We start from the raw sequence: 24,595 nt of genomic DNA, 5'->3' as shown, positions 1-24,595 counted from the left end.
TATCTCGGAGACTGGTCCCTTATCCTTCTAGATGGAAGTGGGAGACAGAATTATTCAAAAACACATTAACTGAATTTGTGATAGACATTCCAATAACTTTGCCTATGATTAATATCGAACCATCAATCCCTGAGGTGACAGATCGACCTAGAATAGACAACCCAATGTCACTGTAGAGTTGCGTAACCCTGAACTGCCACATTCTGATGACGTATTTCGTGCTGCAGTCCCAGATCATGTCGATCCTGTGGAGGAACCTCAAGTGGTAGAGATACGTTGATCTAACCGAATAAGGAAAGCACCTCAGAGGCTTAATCTTTAATCACGTGGTATTGTATGTATGCGTATGTTGTTGGATATTCAAATGTCCTCTGTAAATAGAAACTGTAAAAAACTAAAGGGAGAGGAAATGTAGTAACTGAAGGTATAACCTCTCCTGCAGTCCAGCAGGGGTCACGTGATGTTCTTGGAAGCTCCAACCAATGACTCCTAAGCACGAGCAATCCGGGAGCTTCCTGACGAGGGTCCTCATTCAAGCATGTAGCATCTGAAAAGCTCCCTGTAATAAAGTTCATCTGTTTCTTGTTGAAACCTGTCCGATCCATCAAATCATTACACTGCAGCTTTCACAATTTCCTTTTGGCTATGTTGCTGCATTAAGCACACTGCACTTGATCACTTGGGTGAAATCCAGATCCTGGTGTGTAGGCAAACATTTGGAGGAATTAATTCAGTGATGCAGTGCATTAATAATAATTAATAATTAATAACTCATGCTGAGCTTGCCCTTCAGGGTACTTTATCCAGATAACTGTTGCTTTAGGCCTGAAGGTGTGAGAGTCTTGTCTTCTTCATTAATTTTAAACTTTTCAACCACTCATTATGACTTAATAAATCCAGGGATTATTTAAATTGTTCATTTTGAGTATTTTGTGTTAACAGGTTGTAGGCCCAAAAATGTGCAAACTGCCTCTTTGTAATGTTTGATCTTCAGACACCAGTAAGTGTAAATTGTACCCAAGAGCTGGAAACCAACATTTTACAGATTCTATGACATTTTATTCTCTCAATGCTGATTTAATTGCATCCTCTTTCCTATGTTATAACAGGGCTTATGTTTCAAAAAAACAAAGAAGGTGCTGTGTAAATTCAAGTTTGTCCTTTCTTTCGTGTCAGTTACCTGGAAACTTAATGGGACTTCGTCTTGAATCTGATCTGTCAGACTGATCAGTTCAGTATTAAGATGATTATGTTACACCTGTTTGATTTTTCTATATGTCGGATCACTATAAGGGCAACATTAACATTAAAGAGGGTAATTGGAGTTTATCTAAATTTAAGTATCAGCTTTTAGGAGCAGTAGGAAATTATGAATGCAATTCATTGAATATAAATTCATAAGAATTCTAGGCTTAATAGTTTCCAGAACGTAGAAGAAAGATTCTTCAAACTGTTCTAAGTGAACAGTAATTGGATGTCATAGCATAATGTAGAAGTGTCTCTTTCGATAGAAATTCTTTCACAGATTAAGCTTGATTCTTCAGCTTTCTGAAGCTTCATTCTCCCCTTGAAGCTGTTTTATTTTGTAATTTGCAGAGGATTGACTTCTGCAGCACTGAATTGGTTGTGCTCCCTGCTGGCCTGTTACTACAAGCAGCTGAACAGCAAAAAGAAAATAAAGTCAGATCTGGAATTGATTACATCAGATTTGCTATTTCAAAAAGCCGTTGGAACCAGAGAACGTACGATCATAATTTGGCAAAGATATCAGTGCCGTATAATGAATTTTATTTGGGGGATATCATGTTAATATATTTGTATATGACAGCAAAAATATATCTGAACGGAGTAGGCCTGTGAAGTACAGTCAATGCATTTCAAACTCTGAATAATGTTAATTATTAAACCCATTGGAATTTTTGTTGATAATTACCTGAATACAGTTCATTTGGTGATTCTTTTTGAAATACGTTAGACTGTATCCACATGGACATTGTACCTCAGATTAAGGAGCGAGGTGGTAAAATCTTGCGACCCAGAAAGAAGCTGCATGTTGTAAATATTTAATGGTTGGATGGGGCTGCTCTGAATCTGTATGGGGTAAATTACATCACAGCAGCATAGAGGCTGCTTGAACGTGCCGTTGCATCCTTAATAGCCATTTCTGCAGAGGTGGATAAGCTAGTGTTGGTATCATTGCTGATGTCTAGTCCAAGCTAGTATTTCTTTGGAGAAAGCACATTATTTTAGAAATTAATTGCTACTGGATCTTTTATTATAACTGAAGAAATCAGTAAAATTGATTCACCATAGAATACCATGCTGGTCTTTGACACCAAAAGAAAAGCAGTTTTTAGTATTATGTCAAGGTTATAATGACATTTTTGGGAAAATAAAGCCAAATCCATTCACATTTGACAATTTGTTTTTTCTCGAGTTTAGTTGTATATTTGTTTAAATATGTAGAAGAAAACCTCATTACAAGCAACTAAAAAGAGCCATTTAATATTACTTCTCATGAAACCGCTTATTTGACTATTTATTGTTGATCAATCCATTGCTTGCAAGCTGGTCTAAGGAACAGATTTGACTCTTGTTTTTCCCCCTGGTGCTTGTGTACTGGAAAGTCTTCCATAAAATAATTACAAGTAGTTAATGCTCTATAAATTTATAATCATTTCATTTCTCAGAAACTCTGCTTGTCCAAAGAAATTGTGCCCCAAAATGTATTGTTAAACTTTAAGTAATGCAGCCGTTCTTTTTTTAAATGTTTCATTAAAAACGCCATTGCAAACACTTAGGTGAATAGAATTTGAGCATTCAACATAATAGAAAGCAATGGCAAACCATCACTGACAAAAAATCTTGTCAAGAAAACAGCTCAGATGAAGTATCAGCAGACAATGAGCCAAGGACTGAATCTGGGCAGAGCGCATATGAATGAATGAATACTTCCAAGATGAAGGGGTTAGATCAGGTAAGCTGGGATTCCATTGTGAGTTTCCATTTTTCTCAAATGAGTACATAGTTCAGGTTTAATATTTGAAATTTTTCATGAAATAAATGATTTTTTTGATAACATTAAGAAAATCCCAAATTTTCCTTCACTTTGTGTAAAATGACTCTGTGCCCATGTTATGGAATGAAACCTGAGAGGCAGGATCAGTTTAGGACACTGGCTGCCTTTTTGGCTCTGGTACCTTAGTCCATGCCCATCTCAAACTGAAAGCTTTAAGGATTACCTTACCATAATAAAATAATAGACAGCAATCAACATGGATTCAGAAGAGGGAGGTCCTGCTTGACTAACCTCCTTGACTTTTCTTGAAAAGGTGACATCCAAAGTATACTGCAAAAAGCCATCTGACATCTTGCCCGCCAAAAAATATTTGGCATATTCATTCTGTATGAAAAACTGCTGGCTTCCAGCAGTGGGGATTCAGGATAAAACATGTGAATGGGTAAGAAATTGACTAAAGAATAGGTTGTAGCAGCTACTTATTGGTGGAAGTGCATAGCAATGGGGGAGTGGGATGTCCCAGTGATCCGTATTTGGATTCCCACTTTTTAAAATTTATATTAATGACTTAAGATTTGGAAGCTTAATGCAAACTGATCAAAATAAAACAGATTATTGTTTTTTTTAATTTGGATTGCAGGGAATCAACGTTGGTCTGCCTGTTTACAATTTTTACACAACCACTGCAAATATCATAGCATCTTATATATCACTGCATCTTATCATAGCAGCAGAATAGTAGACACCATTTTTCCTGAGACTAAGACTTATTCTGCTGTAAAGATAAAAAATAGCCAGATTTACTACTATAAATCTGTAAATGCCAGCACCGAGCCCAACTTAAAACAGCTCTGTTAAACAACTAGCTTTCAAGAAGCAGTTGAGTCTGAGGAGGTAAAATTCATGAGAAGTACAAAATGAGTTTAATTGGGTATATTGGGCAAAACAGTGGATGCTGGAATTCATTTTGGTGAAGTGTAAAGTACTGCTTGTAGCAAGAAAGTGAACTAGCAAATCCACACAAAATTGCTAGTGATTATTAGTAAAAAGAGAGAATCTATAATGCCAGAAAGGTGAAATTAAAATCAAAATGTTAGAAATGCCGTTAACAGGCCATTAGCGTCTGAAAAAAGAAAAGGCAGGTTAATATTTTGGGTGTTGGCTGTTGATGCTTTGTCCGAACAGTTGAACTGACAAATACTTTTGAATGTTAACTTGTCTTAATCGTTACAGATGCTGATGGGTCTGCTGTGTATTTTGATTTTTTTTAAATTCCATCTAGTTGAGCATTTATATAACAACATAGCTCGGAGTACTGCATTAATTTGAATTGCTAGAGTCAATGAGAAATGGAGCTGGCACAGTAATGGATCAAGGTGCCTTTGCTGAAGTGGCTTATGATTTTGTTACATAATTTGCATAGAGAAAATCATCCTTCGGAAGATTTGTGCAGGTTGGGATAGTGCATCATACTTAATGTGGCTCTCATTACGATCAGATCATAACACACACTAACAACAACCTGGAGGAGAGATAGTTACTATCAATGCATTTCACATTTATTAAAATGTAAACCAGACTTTAACTCCATGCTCGTTCATACATTCAGATAGCTTGACTGTATAAATCCTCTTAAATTTCCAGCTGTCTGTAGCAAAGTGAGCTTAATTTATTGAGTGCTTACTATGTTCAAATTCATAATGAAAAGACCGATCTTCCAGGGCCTGTGCTAGTTGCATGGCAGTTCTTGGAGATGCTGAATCTCAGTGTATTACTGGGACTCATTTTATTTAGGTCACTGCTCACATAAGCTGTTGATCTTACTGCAGGAAAATATTTATTATAATTTAGATCTGCTCAGAAATGAGTGTTTTCACTGCCTTCAGGAATTGTTGTACCTGGGTAGCAGATTATTCTCCATGCATTAATTGTGAGAATTTGTGAGATATCTATTTTGACCTTTCACCGCCCTAAAACCCTGTCCCAGGATTTTCTACACATATCTAGCAGCATGAATCAGTGGATAAGAAGCATTTTCTGACTTGAGTTCACATCAACAGTTTCTATAAGAGATCTCTGAACCAAAACCTGAACCCTTGTGTATCATGGATGGGTTAGCATGCTCAGATTAAACAATTACCCTTTAGCCTTAGTACGTTGTGCCAGAGACTGACTGTGTTCTCTTGTTTAATTTGTTAGCTGGTAAATATCACACCTTTGAGCCTTTAAGTTCAAGTTAAAACTAATAGTCTTATTTACTAGGTAGATCATTAAAAACAAAATAAAATGTTGGAAATACCATAAAAGGTACTCAGAGGCAATAATACATAGCAAGTTACAGATGGTACAACTACAAAAGAAAACACCACTGATACAACCAGGCCAAAGAGATTAACATATCCTCTTTAGAATATTCTTGTTACATAGTTCAAAATATGAGATCTTTGAGATAATATAGTTTTTTTATAGAGTTCCAAATGCAATGTTTATACTAGTTATGATAGAGTGAATAGAGTAAGGCTATTTCCTCTGGTTGAAAGTCCATGATGGGTGGATGGTCATCGATTTGAAAGCATCATTAAGAATAGAGGAGACATTTCTTTACTGACAGCTCTTCCTCACCACTGCCTCTCCTGACTCCTTCACTGTTGTTAAATTATCAGGTTGCTTATCCGACATGCAGAAATTTGCTTCAATTAAAAATTGGGAAGACTGAAGCCATTGATTTTGGTCCCCACTCCAAACTCCTTTCCCTTGCTACCGACTGCATCCCTCTCCCTGGGTTAAACTAGTCTATTCGTAACCTTGGTGTCACATTTGATCCTGAAATGAGCTTCTGACCGCATACTTGTAGCATCACTAAGCCTGCCTATTTCCAACTCCATATTATAACACAACTTTTGTGCTTGTCTTGTCTTATCTGCTGCTAAAACCCTCATCCATACCTTTGTTACCTTTAGACTTAACTATTCCAATGTACTCCTGGCTAGTCTCCCACATTCTACCCTCCACAAACTTGAGGTCATTCAAAACTCTGCTGCCCATGTCTTAATTCACAGAAAGTCCCGTTTCTTTATCACCGCTGTGCTCGCTGACCTACATTGGCTCCTGCCCAAGCAACATCTTGATTTTAAACTTTTCATCCTAGTTTTCAAATTCCTCCATATTCTTGTCTCTCCCTACTTCTGTAATCCCTTCAAGCCCTACAACCCTCTGAGATATCTGTGCTCATTTAATTCTGGTCTGTTGAGCATCCCTGGTTTTATTCACTCCACCATTGATGGCCATGCCTTCAGCTGCCTAGGCCCCAAGCTCTGAAATAACACCCTTCCTACATTTGTATGCTTCTCTACCTCGCTTCCTTCCTTTAAGACACTCCTCAAAATTTACCTCTTTGCCCAAGCTTTTAGTTGTCTGCCCTAAAAACTACTTATGTGGCTCAATGTCATATTTTGTTTTATAATGCTCTTATGAATTGCCTTGGGACATTTTATTTTGTTAAAGATGATATATAAATATAAGTTGTTGACATTATAACAATACTTTGGCCGTAAAGCACTTGGGCTGTCCTAAGACCATGAAGGGCCAATTTGCGTAAGTGTGTATGCCCTTCATTTTATTGCGCATTCGTGCACACGCAGTAACTTGAAGGAGCTAGTTTTGTGCAGCCTGCACAGGAACCTCCGCACAACTTTGAGGGAACATTGGTTGAGACTGAGGCATTGCATCTTTTAAAGGGAAGTGGAATAACAATTGAAGCATATGTGGCAATGAGGAGAGAGCAGGGCAGTATAATTAGTTTGGATAATGAATAACTGGTATAAATGCTCTGGACTGAATAGTTTTCTTCAGTGCTGTAAACTTCCTGAGTTCTATGGATAATGTGTCCAGACTCCGTTTCACAAACAAATTGATTTAAATGAAAGTTGAGCAGCTATGGCAGTGTCCTTATGTCAGAGGGTGTGCTTTACTGTCACAGGTGTTAATGTTGAGACTTTAACTGTCCTTTCCTAAGAGTTTTTTGAAGAAGTGATAGATAAAGAGAATGTGGTGGATATGGTGTATATGGATTTTATGAAAACACTGGAGAAGACATCATTAAAGAGGCATGTTAGCAAAATTCAGATGTATGGTATAAAAAGAAACGTAGCAACATGGATTAAAAATTGCTTGACAAACAGAACACAAAGATGTTACTAGGGGTGGAGAAATGTTGGTAATAGTGTACCTAGGAGCCAGTGGTGGATCAAATTTGCTCTCTGTATAAACAAATGATTTCATTTTGGGTGTAGGGAATGTAACCTCAAAATTTACTGACAATACAAAAATAAGCTGGAATTTTAAGGCACCATGCCCCCCTCCCCTCCCCCCGCTGGCCGGGTTGGGTTGGCATGTGGGGGTGGGGGAGGTGGGTGTAGACTTGAGTGCCATGGCTGTGGCACAGTGCCCACCACCTGCTGGCCCCTACTGTGATTTTTATCTGCAGTGGGGGAGATGCCATGTTCCCCACTCAGCTATGGGTAAATTGAGGTCCTTAAGTGGCCAATTAATGGCCACTTACTGCCACCGATTTTACCCTAAGTGGGGAGGCCAGCACCATGTCCAGCCCAGCAGGTAAACCTGGTAAAAACAAAAAGCTAAAAGCTACTGCGGATGCTGGAAATCCAAAACAAAATAAAATAAAATAAAAAAATAAAAAATAAATAAAAACAGAATTACCTGGAAAAACTCAGCAAGTCTGGCAGCATCGGTGGAGAAGAAATCAGTCAACGTTTCGAGCCCTCATGGCCCTTCAGCAGAACTGAAGCATAGTTTCAACAAGGGAGAAATATAAATTGGTTTAAGGTGGGTGGGGGGGAAGAGACACATTGAGGGTGTGGTGTGAGCAGATAATCAAAAGATGTCAGAGACAAAAGGGTCAAAGAGGTGTTGAAGGTGGTGGTCTTTGTCTGAGAAAAGTGCTAATTAAGAATGCAAGACAGGATATTCAAAGTACAGCTCTAGTGGGGGTGGGGTGGAAAGACTAAAGGTTTTAGTTTTAGATTTAAAATAATGGAAATAGGTACGGAAAGAAGAATCTATATAAATTATTGAAAAAAAAGGCGGGTGGGGGGGGGGGAGAAAAGAAACGGGGTGGGGATGGGGGGAGGGAGAGTTTAAGATCTAAAGTTGTTGAATTCAATATTCAGCCCAGAAGGCTGTAAAGTGCCTAGTTGGAAGATGAGGTGCTGTTCCTCCAGTTTGCGTTGGGCTTCACTGGAACAATGCAGCAAGCCAAGGACAGACATGTGGGCAAGAGAACAGGGTGGAGTGTTAAAATGGCAAGCGACAGGGAGGTTTGGGTCTTTCTTGCGGACAGACCGCAGGTGTTCCGCAAAACGGTCGCCCAGTTTGCGTTTGGTCTCTCCAATGTAGGTAAACCTGGTAGATTGGTGGCCAGGCAAGGGAGGAGAGTACCTCTGTTTTTGGGCCCTCCATGCTAATCAGACCCCCTAAAATTATTACCCCCCCCCCCCCCCACCCGTGTATCCCTCCCCCTCTGCCCTGTTCACCCTGGCCCCCTTCACCTGGACTTACTTTGTCCAGGCTCCATTAGTACGTTCACTTCAGGGGAATGCCTGCAATTCCATCAGTAGTCACCGCTGCCAACGACACTGCTGGGACAAATGAACTGCCAGCCATTTGATTGGCCTGCCGGCCATTAAATGGCTCTGGGGTGAGCTGGCCAAGCAGAGGCAGGCTCGCCTTCGACTTTTATGCTGGGATGAGTGGAGACCCTACCACAAGCATAAAATTCAACCCTAAGAGTTTTGGAAAACAATGAAATGATCTGTCTTTGTTTAAATTGTGGAATAGGCTGACATATGGCACAAATATCTGAGGTATTGAATTTTGGGATAAGAAACAAGGATCGGGAATATATACTTAATGCAGAGACGCTGAAGAATATTGATGAGCAAAGATACACTAATGGATTCTGAGCCATAAAAAAGGCCAATTAAATTGTGACTTTTAATTAGGGCCATATAGTACAAGAATAAAGAATTAATGATTTATGCAAAACATTCATTAGGCCACAGTTAGAGCACTATGTGCAGCTTTGAGCACATTACAGACTGAGCATTAAAACCATACAGAATATGCAGCATAGACTCATCATAATAATGCCAGGAAGGGAAAACTATAAGAGATAAGGGATAATTAGGCTCAGATTTTCACCATGACTGAGAGGCTCTCTATGTGGCAAAAACGGTGCCAGTGGCTGAAAATCATAAATCCTGCCCCTGAACATGACGCTTCCCATTTTCACTGGGGTGGAAATGGGGGCAGGGTGCGTTTCAGATTAGACCAGGGAACAACTGGTCTGCACTTTGTGGATTAGTTTGGATAGCCAGGGTACCACTTTGTAAATGGTCCTGGGACACTTTTGGGGGAGGTCAGGTGCCCATTGGGTTAGGTCAGGTGCCCTTTGGAATTGCTAAAAGTAGGCATAAAGTACATAAACTCATTACTGTCAAGCTCATTGAAACTGTCAACAGATCTTTCAAAATTATGGCAAAACTGTCAGAAGCACCTGTCAAGCTGTTAAGCCATTTAAGAATCTTGTCCTTTAAATCTTTGAAAAAATGTCTGGAGTATTAACAAAAATGATTACTTGCTATTTCACTCTGTCTGTTTACATAAGCCTGAGGTTTCCATTACTGAATTATGGCTGCATGACTGATTTCACAACCATTCATTATCACAGTAGGGTACCTGCTATTTCACAGTTCAATTGACAGCTGATTTGGCATGGTGGTTGTAAGGGCAAAGGGTGGTGAGTGTGGGGCATGGGTTGGTATGAGTTGACATTAAATTGGCATGGGTCTATAAAGGGCCATGGAGGTAGGGTAGAGAGGCATAGGGGCTATGGGGGTGTGGGTGGAGGGGAATAAGTTAGCATAGGGGCTATAAAGATCTATGGTGGGTGGGTAGAAGGGCATAGGTTGGCATGCAGAGTGTGAGGGGTTATGGAGGGGTAGGGTATGGCATGGATTGGCATGTGTGGAGTATGGGGAGTGTGTGGGGGTGGGTTTGAAGGGTGAAGGGTGAGGCTGGCCTGGAGAGATGTTTCGCATTTTAATCTTTATTTTTAAACTTTGGACATAGTGCTGGAGCCCTGAGTCAGGCCTTCCTCTGAGCCCACCTCTGCACCGAGCATCCTTTTCAGTTTTTCCTAGGTCACCCGTCCCAACTTCTAATCCAGCCTCCCTGCTACCCCACCCTGGTCCGAAATTCGATTTTTAGATCTTTGTATATTATCAATGTTTTAAACAATGCCAGGCCAGTTGCCAGTTGTATAAATTGTAGTATTGATTTGCTTTCTCACCTACTAGCCCCACCTTTTGAACTGCTTTACAATTCATAAACAGCTGTGTCATCCTCAAGAGAAGTGGTTTGATTCTGGTTCCAGCTGAGGTAGATTTGGGACTTGTTTCCAAGCCCTGTCCCTGAGAATGGAAAGCAATGGCAAACCATCAGACAAAAACTGCCAAGAAAGTAGCTCAGGATGAAGCATCAGTAGACAGTGGGCCATGGACCTGCCTCTGGGCAGAGCACACATGACATTTTATTAAACATATGAAATCTAGACAAAATGGGAAACAGGGTGGAGTCCGGATAGCGTCACTGAAAAATCAAATATTCCTCTCAGAACGGCTCTCCCACACTGTCTTTATGAAACTGTGTCTCTTACAAATCCCATTCTAGGCTGAAGTGTTAGCATTGACTCAGTGGCAGTACTCTCACCTTGGGATTGTGGGTTCAAGCCCCACTCCAGAGATTTGTGCAGAAACGTAGGCTGGCATTTCAGCACAGTACCCAAAACTGTTTATAGCTGCTTATTTATTTCATTGCTGTTTGTAGAACTTCATTGTGCACAAATTGGCTGTTGTATTTACCTGTGCTAAAAGTTCAGTCTGCTAGCCGAGCACACTCTACCAAATGGGACTTTGGCTTTCAAGGTTATTTGGAGCTGAATCCAAACAATTCTAGTTGCTACAGGCATATCACCTGTTCAGGCTCCATTAATGAGGGAAACTGACTGTGTTCCCCACACCAGAGCTGGGATATGGTGTCCTATCTATTCAGCTGAGATTCTCCACCAGCGTGGTTGACAGGAGCCTTGACCAAACTGTCTTACATTTTCAGTGCCTCTGCTCTCAAGATTTTCCTTCCTTTCTCAACAACAGAAGGATTGCTTTGTCCTCAACATCTACCCAACCAGCCTCCATATTTGCCAGATCATCTTCTGTCATTGTTACCATCTACAACAGGATTCTCAGTCAAAGAACATTACCCCCTCTACTCTCCTCGCTTGCTTTTCAGAGGAAACAGCCTCACCACAATACCCTTACGCACTGTTCAGTCATCCTTACTTCCAGCTTGTTTTCCCTTTGCAACCGGTCACACAATCACAGGGGATGCAGTGCCTGTCCATATATCTCCACAGTCACAATCGTTCAGAGCCTCAAATGTTACTTTTATTCAAGAGAGCAATTTTTATTGGACTTCCTTATTTTGCAGATTTTATTATGGTAACTACTTGAAAGAATTACTTACACTGAGAAGCCCAAATGCATTGGTGACCACTACACTGAATGTTTCATTGAGTTGCTCTGTTGTTTACCACCTTAGCTCTACTCCTATTGCCACTCCAACCTCTCTGCCTTTGCCTTCCTTCACTAATCTAACAAAGCTCAAAACAAATTTCAGGACATTATCTTACCTTTCTGCTGGGCACTCTGTCATCCTTTGAACATTGATGTTAGCAACTTCAGAGTGTACTTAAATGTACCATTTTCATTACAGCAGAGGGCATTTCTAATATGGTGTGGGACATTTGGTGCTGGAGGAAATGTTGCAGATTGATAGTTAAAGCAGGAACCCCTTTGTCAATACAGAGCAGCGGACGAATTCTCAGCTGTAGCAGCGTGTGCATTTCCCTCTTCTCAGAACTGCTATACCTTTTGTGTTTTGTCAGCATTTTCCTTCTACTTTTATATCTCTTGCCCTTTGACATTTTTCTTTCTCTCTCTGCCTGCTGCCCCCCCCTTTATTTTCTTATATTTTTGTATGTGTGGCCTTCTGTTCTTCCTTTCAACTCACCTTGTCCTTTTGATGCCTCTCCATTATCTCATTAATCTTTTAACAGTTTTTTGCTAAGCAGCTCATTTTCTTTCTTTTCACTTTCTTCCTGTGATTGTAAAACCTGTTGTTTTTTTCCTAATCTGAGTAACTTGTCTCTTTATCCTCTTGTCAACAGTTCTGATGAGGGATACACACCCAGAACACCAGTAACTTGTCCTACCTTTTTTATGGAAACTGAGCTGCTACATATTATCAACATTGTCTGATTTATTTCAGATTTCCCCTTTTATAAAATGTTAGCATTATATTGAGATAGTTTACAGCGGTTACAATGCTGTTTCCGCCCCCATGTCCACTTGCTTAGATCTTATGCACTGTTCCCCATCTGATGAGTCCACATGTTTTTGGGCCTTTCTGAATACAGCCCTTGAACCAGTAACTCTAGATGTACAAGAGCATCCTTAGTTACCTCCTCAAAGGGATATAAATAGAATTGAACATTTTGCAACAGCTAGGTGTTTTTGTAGATGTGGCCTAACACAGATGAAGACTGATGTTCTGGTACAATAGTGCACATGTTACATAACAGAAGAATATGACATGCACATTGGCAGCAGCAGCACTGAGACTCGTAATGCAGCATTGAGTAACAATTTAAATGTTAGGCTAATTAAGTGCAGCTCACATTATTTTTCAGACTTGTGATAAATGCAAACATCTAATTATTCTTCACACCCACCCACATGCCATTTAGCTGTGTCACATTAACAAAAGTGTGTCTGGGCCCATTATAAGAATTTCGGCAGCTATTTATTACAATTGATATACCAACTGCTTCCTGAAAAGGTTGACGAGTGTTTCATTGCATTACTTTGTAGCTTTGAAAAGAAGAAATACATAGTTCATTTTATCAGTTGACAAAACATCAGGGATATTCATTTATTCGTGAACATTGTGTGTTGCTGCAATTGAAATTTTCTTCCATACTCAGCAGCAGTGGGGAAAATGGCGATCGTACAATATATTAAAAGTATCAACATACATTTAAAGTAGAGATAACAGTGGGATAAGTGTTCTTTTGTCTCTTAGAAAACGTGTAAAATATCACACTGATGGATCAACATGAACTGGTCAAAAGGTTAATTCAAATAGTAAAGTACCAAATGATACAGCAAAATGCTAAATTGTAAGAACACTAAAGCAAAATTAGAATCAGTCTAGAGGATGTTAATATGCCTTTTGTTAGAACAAGTTTCTTGGAATCTGATAAATGGCACGATTTTTGGGTGAAATAGTCAGGTTTGTTTTGTGGTAGACTTTCAAGATACTAAGATCTAATTGATGTAAATTAGAGTTAGAATTAGAATTAAATGAGAAACCCTGACTGAACTAAAGCTGAGCAGCATGAACTGTGGTTTATATCATTGGATTTGTTTCATACTATATACATTTCCTTGCCATAAACCAGCAAACTGAGTGTCTGACAGATCTCAAAATTTGTAAGATGAACTGCTAGTGTCTGAATGTTTGCTACTTACGCCATGTATTTTCCATAATGGCTCAGCAGGAGGAACGGTTAGAGTTGGATAATTTTCGCCAATCCACTAATTTTAATCTGGATTTAAAAACTAGCCTAGCCATCAAGCAACGCTTTGACTTGAGCAGTGTTTGAACAACACTTGAAGGAAACGAAGACTCTTTTCAGGCAAATCTTTCCCATTGAATTTGCTGCCATTCACTGATTATGCAGCCACTTGTATGTCTTGGTCATCTTTAGCAGGAAAAAAGTGTCCTCCCAGAGAAATAGCTGGCTCAAGCCCATTTGAAAGTTAGATATTCTTTACTCCTCTGTCAATGCATGAAAATGGAAGTGCAGCAACCTTTTACAATTTTAATTTACAAAATTAATTTTTACAATTTAAAAACTTACTGGTTTATGTGTGCAATTGATAAATATAAATACTTTTGTACTTTAGAAGCCAGAATTTCTTATGCTATTCTAGGCATCTATAATTCTTTTAATTGCATGTTGAATTTTCTAATCATAATGAGTAATATTGCAAACATACTTTCAAAAACCACTTTGTGTTGACCTCCATATCCAGTTGCTATGATTATTGTCATATATGACTTTTGTCAATCACTTTCTGTTGATGTTTGACAACTAATAAAAGACTCTCATGTGATCAGTATTTTGTTTGCGACTATTAGGTGCATCCTTCAGAAGACAGCAGGATTATCATTACTTAACTTGCATATAAATTACATGATCTGCCATGGTTCAATCTGGTGTATTATAATAATTGGGATTAAACCACTCAGTGTGAGAATAATTTTACTATTGTTCTTATCATCCTTTCTTTAAAGTACTTATACATGTATATTGGGGAAATAATGTCAAAGACACAAGCTGCCTACCTTGATTGATCTGCTGTGAGTACAACCATTTGCATATGGGCAAATAAGGGGGCGGGATTGTAAAATGCAGTGAGCCATTCAAAAGTCCATTGACTTCGGCAAGATCATAAAATTCTGCCCTTTGAGCCAGGTTATGTAGCATTTGTATTAATGCAGACAGAATGGTGTGACATTTGGCTTTCTTTATATTGACTGAATACTACTGCCTGAATATGTCTGTGAAATGGTTAGGAACAACCTGTGGAATATTAAAATGAACATTTTGTGTTTTGATGTAACTTTTAACATAATTCAGACATTAAAAATATACATCCAGTTGAAATGTTGAAACCCAGTTATCCTGGCTTCTATTTTCCGTATATATTACCCATGGAAAAATAGCATACTCTCAAATGGCCTACATATCCAGCGATAAACATAGTAACATTGTAATAGTTTCGGGCAAGAGAAGATCTTTCGTCCCTCTAGCCACCTATCCCAGTACTCCCTTGCTGCATTTCTAATAATCTTGAATCCCATTTGTTGGCAAGAACCTGTCTAGTTCCTTCATGTAGCTCATTAAGGTTTCTTTTCTGCCATTGTAATGTCTTCCACATACCTGCTGCCCTTTTAGTTTAAAAAAAGTTCTGCCTGCAAGTTCTATTTTCTTTTGCCGCCCTTAATTTGTGAATATAGTGATGTGGCCCTTCTATGTTTCTGCACTGATTCCGTTTCAAGATAGCTAACCAAGCAACAGTCAATTTTGGCATTATTTTATACTGAGTTGCAGCAAGCTGATGATACAAAAGCAAAATATTGCGGCTGCTGGAAACCTGAAAAAGAAACAAAAAATGCTGGAAATACTCAGCAGGTCAGGCAGCATCTGTGGAGAGAGGAACAGGGTTAACGTTTTGGGTCATCATTTCTGATGAAAGGTCATCGACCTGAAAAGTCAACTCTGTTTCTCTCCACGGGTTCTGCCTGGTCTGTTGAGTATTTCCAGCGTTTTTTGTTTTTGTTTCAAACATGGAATAACTGCTGCCATTTTATCACAAACAGTTACGCTTGCTATATTGAGCTACTATTAATGATTTCAGGATAGCTCTTCATGTTATGTTCTCTTAGAAGGTTTTTCATAAATATTCAGTATATATTTTAGTAACCTGACATTAGGGGCTGTAGGCTTTTCTCCTTGCCCTATTCATTCTGATTTTTAAATCAATAACAACAGGTGCAGGACACCTACCATCATTTCACAAAACTAGAGGCACCAATTTATGGGAACAAAAACATGAGAATGTAACTACTTGTTTATATTTAGAGCCATTAACCAACATTTAGTTGCCTCTCTTAAAAATTTATTTTACATGCCCTGCTGTAGCATTTCCTTGAACCGTACTTGGGTTTGTAGGCTATAGATGTGTGTTGATTATCAAAAGATTTTGTTATTTCAACTTTTAGTTTTTGCTCCGAGCTGGACAATTCACATACTGATTGACTGACCTTGAGTAATTCAAAAAAGCTGAATTCTTGAGATCTGAACCGAATGGAGTTTTTAAAAAATATTCTGCTCCATCAACACTCTACAGTGTAAATTTTATAAACAGTTTAATATGCTTCCTGCTCATTGTAAAATTTTCAAATTTTGACTAGCTCTTAGGCCATTGTCCAGAATCAAGAAGTGAGCTTACGAATGAACTTTAGCACATATTGCCGTGGAAATGTGATTGTGAGTGGCCTGTAACTGTAACTCTTTCAACTGGTGAACAGTAAATGTGGTAGTTCTGATGGTGATTAAGGAACCAGTCTATGTTGTTGCTATGTCTGTACAGAGGATTCTTTTGTTTGTGGAGTAAACTGTCGTCTGCCAGTTGCCTGTAAATTACGCTCGGTCGCTGCATAATTTAATAGCCGACCAGCTTCAGTGCCAGAGCATTAGGACATTAACTGGGCAGTAGTGTAAAATCTTTTATGACGGCTGCTTCATACCAGGCTTCATTGGCCTTTCAACAAGCACTAGACCAGCTCTTTGTTGAAGCACAGTCATGGCAAACAAAAACAATGAGATGTGTGTCATGATATAGTGCTTGTGAAGTCCATTGGTGACTAGATGCAATTCTCTTTTCAGTAGATTGTGTCAAAATTTAAAATACAGTCAAATGGACAGGTTTGTGACATGGCAATGTTCAAAATACTGAAGTGTGAATTTCCCCACTGACATAATTTGCTGTTCTCTTCAACTTTGATTTTATTTTATACTGAGTTGTAGCAAGTTGGTGATAATTTCTCATGATTTGGAAGAAAATGATAATTTAGGAAAATAATAAAGACGTTGCTTTAAATGAAGTAATTTTCAATGCGTTGCCCATGTTTTAGTTACAGTAAACTCTGAGATAGATGAAAAGCAGGACTGATCTGATACATGGCTGCTTTTTGACAATAGGAGAGTCACATTTCCCACGCTTTGTACTTTTTTTCAGAAATTTGTGAGATCTGATTACCATTAGTGGGAGGAGATAACATACAACCCCATAAAACATCAGATCCTGGTCGCTATAATTCTTCCTGACTCTGCAACAGCAGCTCTCATTATACAAACCAACCTCTTATAGTTCATCTAGTTTCATGTAATGACAGATCAGCTTTAGAATGGAAATTGAAGATATTATGAATAATTTAATATTTTGCAGTTCATAAAATTGCACTCATCCAAATTTTTAACTTTCAAAATACACAGATGTTTGTTCCATCATCAATTACTTTTACAAACAGGATTAGAATATGAAAGCCAATCTTCTATTTGAATACAGACTGTGAAGAATCTGCAGGTGAAGTGGGATGAGGAGGGGTCATAATTGGACCAAGGTAAAGAGAGAGAATTCAATTCCTGTTTTAAATTCATATAGTCTTCCTTTATTTTGCATAATACTTAGATTTAGAAGTGGGGTTATGGAGCATAGCCTGTGATACGGACTAAGGAAATAGGAGATGTAAAACTGAGACACTACAGTACTGTTACTGATGGGAGGTTGCAATTTCCATCATATAAATATGGACATTTCTACTGAGTAAAGTTGTCAACAGGAAATTGGATTTTTAGACAGGGAGTGCAAGATTTTAATATAGATGTATGATTTTAACATTTAGAAATGCAATGTTTGCGTTGTCGCTGACTGCACGTTCAAAATGGATTGACCACACTCTTGAGACATGCCAGGAAACCAGCCATCAGCTACTTTGAGCAGACAAATGAGAGCACTAGCAGTGGAAAGTTCTCAGTTTGTGAAATTATAATTTTCTTCTGTATGCTGTAAAGAGCCAAAAGGACTGAAGATTCATAATCAGCAATCACTGACATCGGCTGTCCCTCGATTTGAGGATGACAACTACTCAGGGTCACGAGTTTCTGCCTTAAGTCTTCATGTGACTGAACAGGCTGTTCTCAACCCACAACTCTGAGGGCACATGGGGTTGAATGTCCCACAGGTAGTGTGATCCAGAGTGCAGGATTTGCTTCCCTTTCTTTCCTTCTCTGCTGCACTTTACCTCATCATTAAGACATTGTGAATCAAAGCATGATACAATCTGATGGACAAATTGCCGCCATTCTGAATGATTGGTAGCAGGCTCCCCGAGTCATTAACGTCAATGCTGCTGCACTTCAAGGAGCGTTTCAGAGTGTCTTTGAAGCGTTTTCTTTGTCCTCCCCTGAAACATTGGCCATTTGAGAGTTGAGAAAACAGGACCTGGTGGGGAGATGCTTTTCAGTCACCCAGAAAGTGTCCAGGTCCATTGAAGTTGATTTGCAAGAATTTTGCCTGAATGCTTGTAGAGCTGGCTTCAAGAAGGACGCTAACATTTGTTTGATAGTCCTCCCATTGAATCTGGAGGATGCGGTGGAGGCATTGCTCTTGGAATTTCTCTAGTGCTCTTCAGTGTCACTGATGCACAGTCCAGGTCTCACTGTAGTACAGGAGTGAAATGGGGATGACAACTGCTCTGTACACCAGGACTTTTGTTGACTTGTGGAAGTCTTTGTTGTCAAACACTCATTGCCATAGCTTTTTTAATTCTTTCACAGGATGTGGGCATTGCTGGTTAGGCCAGCATTTATTGCCCATCCCTAATTGCCCTGAAGATGGTAGTGTTGTGCCTTCTTGAACTGCTGCAGTTCATACAATGTAGGAACATCACAGTGCTGTTGGGAAGGGAGTTCCAGGATTTTAACCCGGCAACAGTGGAGGAATGGTGATATGGTTCCAAGTCAGGATGGTGAGTGTCTTGGAGGTCAACTTCTAGGTGGCGGTGTTCCCATGCATCTGTTGCTCATGTCCTTCTAGATAGCAGGGGTCATGGGTTTGGAAGGTGTTGGCAAAAGCTGGTGTAGAAGACTGAGCTGGCCCGGCTGATCCAGCGTTGGATCTCCTTGTCAGTGGTGGCCTTTTGAGAGGGGTGGCTGCCAAGGCATGGGAAATGCTCAACATGTTCCAGAAATAGCTATAGCAGAAAATGAAACTCAAAGGGCAGAATTTTACGGCCCCGTTTCGGCAGGGACGGGGCCGTAAAATGCGGTGGGCCATTATAAACCCCATTGACGACAGTGGGAACATAAAATCCCGCTGTCGTAAAATTCTGCCCAAAGAGAATGCAACTTGGCACGTCCTGTATTCGAGAATTGAGTTAACCAGTTGTTTGAGGTTTTTTAACCGATTTCCTCCTAATGGACCTAGTAATACAGTTCAACCAGAGTAACATCTCATACTTGAAGTGGATTTCTAGTTTTTAAGAATTATTGTATTTTTGCATTGTCAGGAACAGCATTTCAATAACGGAAACCAAAGTAATCCAGATCCATTAGAAGTCACAAGATATAATTGCACCTGGAAATTCTAATTTTATCTCACAAATGGAACAATGGCCTGAATTTTTCCCTCGTCGGGCGAGCTCGGCGGGAGCGGGCGTGGGCGGTCAGGGACCCGACTGCCGCCTGTGATCGGCTCCGCACCACGATTTCACGTGGGCGGGCCAATTAAGGCCCGCCCAATGTGGATCGCGAGCAGTAGCGCTGAGCACTACCTGTGTGGACAGGGGGTGGGTAGGGAGAGCGGGCCTGACGCAGTTCACGCACGCGCGTGCAAGAGTGCTTCAATCTCCTTGAGGCACAGAGCTGCCTCAGGGAGATTGAAGCGCTTTTTAAAAAAATAAATAAAGACATTAAAAACCTAATGAAACATGTCCCATCATGTGACTGGGCCACATGAGACGGGACATGTTTTTAGTTTCAAAATAATGTTTTTATTTAATTTGTATTAGCTTTAGGAAACCTCATCCACGAAAAAATGTAAAGGCCGCTTGGCCTTTTCGCCTGCCCGCCAACCATTAGGTTGGACGGGCAACATAAATTTCAACTTAATGAGCTCGTTAATAGCTTTAATAGGCCTTTCAATTATCGGCGGGCGCGCAGCCGACTCCGACACATGTCTGCTGAACGAAGTATCGCGCGAGTGTGCGATGACGTCGGGATGCACGCCCAACATCATCATGCGCCATATTACGTTCGTGCATGTTGGACACGCACCCGCATGCCGAACGTAAAATTCTGGCCAATGTTTTTTGAGGGGAATTCTCCAGGTGACTATGAGTAATGGTTAGCAAAAATAACATTTACCTGTATTACTTGTTAATTAATATTTATATTCACAAGTATTTTGTAGTGCACTGTTAGCACAATCTATGGTAAGAAAGCATGATTAAGATTTTTCTAAATGATAATATTGTCAAAATTTTCTCATGTCATGCAATGAGCTCTTACCTCACAGCCGCCATGAGTGATTAGTTATATAAATGTAAATGCATCAACATTCCTTGGATTCAGGCTTCTGGCTGCATGGTCACTCTTCAAATTGGGCCTAACTCTTTCATTTTCTAAGTAATTTAGTAAGTCCTCTTACTGTGTTCATTCTTAACATTTTCTAGCAGCGTTGTGAAATTCGGCACTTTAGAGATGATTTTGAAAAATTTATCAAATTTAAAATCTAGTCATGTTTTATTTGCATATATTGTGCTAACTGAGCATCTTGGGCTTTTTGATACTTTGATCCAAAGTGACCATTCATGTTGAAATCTTCACTGTTTTATGCACATCAGGGTCCTGTCAGTAAGCCAAGCACAAATAGAGCTGCATGAGAACAGTCTTCCGTAACTATACGTTATGCTTTCAACTAACTACAGTTTACTTTATTGCAGGAAGCAAACTAAACAAAGACCTACGGCACTATCTCAGCCAACGATTTCAGAAAGGATCTGCAGATCACGAATTGCAACAGACAATACGAGACAACCTTTATCGACATGCTGTACCTTGTATGTATAACAAACTGCTTGCCTTTTAGCTTTAATTTGAACCTCTTACTCTTGTGGTACTGTGATGATTTTGGTTCTCTTCAATATTCATGATATTCAGCTGTTACATTTTGTTTTACTTCTGTTTCCTTCAAAAATAACAACTCCCTTTTGAACCATTCTGGAACTATTAGGACAATTACCAGCAATGGATGTAATGTGAGGAGGAACTGAGTCTTTTAAGATGCCTTTTCTAAGGAAAGGGGAAATTGGAAAGAGAATGACATTAGCAGATACCTGGGAGCAGGTTATCTGCTCACCTCAGTTAGAAATTTTCTAGGGTATAACATTCCTGTAAGCATTCCAAATGTCTTACATTCACAAGTGTGTGTATTGCTCAATATCCAATTACATTCTAGTATAACCCAGGGATCACAATAGGACCAACTTGTCACCTCGAGGTGGATTTCCTCAATCTTTCCAAAGGCAGAATGAGAAACGCCTAGTCAGATGTGGCCAGATGAAAAAAAATGCGAAAGGGTGCTTTATTTTACAGACAGGAAGTAAGACTGACTGTACACCATAACAGTCACAACAATCTCCCCTCTCTGCTAACAAAATGAGAATGAATAATAAATTATGCAGTCTTTTGTGGGCTAGCTGACTTGTTTTTGGCAATACTTTTCTTTCTAAACAACTTATAACTGCAAAAATAGGCCTTTTGCAATGTAGCTTCCAGTTCTGGACTGAATCCAGGAACTCAGTATTTTGTATAAAAACCTAACTGACTGCCTTTGTGTTCTTTTGTCCCTGTTCTCCCTTTGTACAGCCAATGAGAAGGGTGTTCCTATGATTTTATTGCTGTTCAGTGATTTGCCAGTAGGCATGTAAATCAAATCAACTCCTACCCCACCTCCTTGCTGGGTTGCAGATTTAAACAAAACAGCTCCTGTTAATCTCAAAATGAATTGTATGAGGTTGAAAGATATGGTGAACTGCCACAGTTCACAAATTGGCTCATCTGGCTTTAAAAGAAATCTTCTATGACTGCAGTCAGTGACTTTCAAACAGAAAGGATACTTAAACATAACTCAATATTCCCATAAAGAAAAAATGGTCAAAAATCTCTAAATGTGACAGCATTTATCTTGCCCTTTTAACTTAGAAAAATACCCCAAGAAACATTTGCATGGGCATAAGAAAAATGGCTCAAACAGAAGAAGGGGGTTTAGATGGAGTGAACAAATGCTTTGTCCAAGAAATGGGTTTATGAAGGCCGGAGAGGGGTACTAGGTGAAGAGGCAAGGGGATTTTGGAAGGGAATTTCAGAATATATGGCTTAGGTAGCTGAAAACTTGGCCACCGAGGAGGTGGTAGCATAGTGGTATTGTCCCAGAGACCCAGAGTAATGCTCTGGGGACCTGGGTTCAAATCCCACCAGATGGTGAAGTTTGAATTCAATAAAAATCTGGAATTAAAAGTTTGATGACGATAAAACCATTGCTGATTGTCGTAAAAACCCATCTGGTTCACTAATGCCCTTTAGGGAAGGAAATCTGCCTACAACAATGTGGTTGGCTCTTAATTGCCCTCTGAACAAGGGCAATTAGAGATGGGCAATAAATGCTGGCCTAGCTCTTGACGCCCACATGAACAAATAAAAAGGAAGCCTAAGAAACGGAGATGTGCAAGAGTCTGGAGTCAGAGGAGTTGGAGTCTGTAGCAGTGGTTCCTTCAAGTAGCACAGCAATTAAAATTAAGATGACTAATTGGTTTGCCAATACTTTTAACCCTATCTGTGAAATGTTCAAGAATCTACTTAGAGGAATTTTTTGTGTCTATATTCTTTCCTTTGCTCCTGATTACCAAGGTGCTCAAAACTATTTGAAAACCATGATGATCTAAGTTGCTGTAATTTTTGAACTGAAGCCCTCAAATTGCTACCTCTTAGAATTTTGCCTCTTAATTGAAGCTGCTGGCAAAGATCTGCCCTCTGTATTGCTTCAAACATTGGTTGTTGGAAGGGACAGAATAAATGTTCCAGATCCACTGTGGTAAATCATAACACGATTATTATCTTTAGAAAGGCTGACACTTAAGGGAAGGAAATGTATTCTGTGCTGAAGCCCTTAGATTTTACCTTCCCATCAAACTATATATTAGATAATTGTCCAAAGTTGAATTTCATCGGTGTAGGTATATCCATTCTGTGGACTTTTAAAAGAACATTATGATTTCTGAGAAACGTAGGCTCCCCTTATTCCATATGATGGCTTTAGCACAACATATACATTTGATCTTGTGGTTCATTCCTTTGAAGTCTGTGGCTTAATTTTCTTAGAAATTCTAGCATTTTTGATGGAAAATGTTTGAGAACTGCATACCTGAGTCACTGTGCACCTTTATCAACCAAAATTGAAGATAGAACAGGACATTTTCTTGATTTCCCACTGAAGTAGTCAATCTGGATCAAAAAATTTCCATCACCTTCACTCCCCCAATTCGCTTAAACTGCACTTTCAGAAGCCCAAACGTCTAACCTTTAGCCCTCCATTCACAGCAACATTTCTGCAGTTACTAATTTGCTCAAATGCACCCTCACCTCCTCCTTTGATTCCCTAGTCCCCAATAAAACCTGAATTCTCTCTCACCCCACTATGGCCTTCATCTCCACTCTCTTAAGTCCAAGGGACACAGACTTGAAAGGACATAGTGGACAACTGGTTTAGCCATTCACTGCCAGATCCGATTGGACCACATAAAGCTCTATCAGGTCTTGTTCTTGTCTGCCAAAACTCCTCACTATTCCAGAATCATCTAAGAATGCAAAAATAATCGACCCGGCTTCTTTGCTTGACTGCAGATTGACTTCTTAAACCGCTGTCCCCTGTCCCCTCCATCCTCGCCTCCAACTACAAGTGCATGGAATTCTTTGTTACTATAATCTGGACCATCCAATCAGCTGCCTCTGTCGCATCCCTCGCTACCACTAGCCCATCAGACCAGACTTGCTCTAATGCTCCCCCTCCCTGTAATAACCCTGAACTTGCATCTCTTTCTAGTTTCTATCCTGCCTCCCCTCATGCCCTCTCTGAGCCTGTCTTGTCCATGAGACCTATCTCCTCCTCTCTCGAACCTATTCCCACTGAACTGCTGACCATCCAAATCTCCCATCCTGATCATGATGTTCGCTAATATTGTAAACAGCTCTCTCACTCCAGGTGTTCTACCTCTCTCCTCTAAATCTGCCATCATCACACCTCTCAAAAAACCCAACCTTGACCTCACCGTCTTGCAGATTGCTGCACCATCTCCAGCCACCCTTACTTCTCAAAAGCCCTTGAATGTGTTATCACTTCCCCAATCATTTCCATTTTCCCAGAATTCCAAGGTTGAAACTCTTGAATTGAGTTTCCACCCCTGCCACAGTACTGAAAACAGCTCTTATCACTTCCTATGTGACTGTAACAAGAGTAAACTATCCCTTCTCATCCTTCTCAACCTGTCTGCCGCCTTTGACATGGCTGACCACACCATTCTCTTCCAATACCTCTCCACCCTCATTCTCACCTGCTGCAGCTTGGTCCCAGCGTATCCAATGGGAGCCAGCGTATCACTTGCAATGGTTCTCTTCCTGCTCCTGCACCATTGCCTCTGGATTCCCCATGGATCTATCCTTGGACCCTTCTCATTTCTCATTTGCATGCT

At 39.9% G+C, this 24,595-nt stretch overlaps 1 protein-coding gene across 10 annotated transcripts in view; it reads left to right on the top strand.

Moving 5' to 3' along the window:
• The window catches only part of magi1b (membrane associated guanylate kinase, WW and PDZ domain containing 1b), a 457,254-nt gene that overhangs the window by 230,412 nt on the left and 202,247 nt on the right, over positions 1-24,595 (top strand). For all 10 annotated transcript variants that reach the window (XM_078543669.1, XM_078543664.1, XM_078543663.1 and 7 more), the window contains one exon: positions 20,792-20,908. In XM_078543669.1, the coding sequence (XP_078399795.1) occupies positions 20,792-20,908 (117 nt within the window). The remainder of the gene's footprint in view (positions 1-20,791; positions 20,909-24,595) is intronic.

Source organism: Cetorhinus maximus, chromosome 6, assembly GCF_964194155.1.
Source record: "Cetorhinus maximus chromosome 6, sCetMax3.hap1.1, whole genome shotgun sequence".
Classification (NCBI taxonomy): Eukaryota; Metazoa; Chordata; class Chondrichthyes; order Lamniformes; family Cetorhinidae; genus Cetorhinus; species Cetorhinus maximus.
Note: the sequence above shows the minus strand (reverse complement) of the source record. Positions and strands in the feature narration are given on the sequence as shown.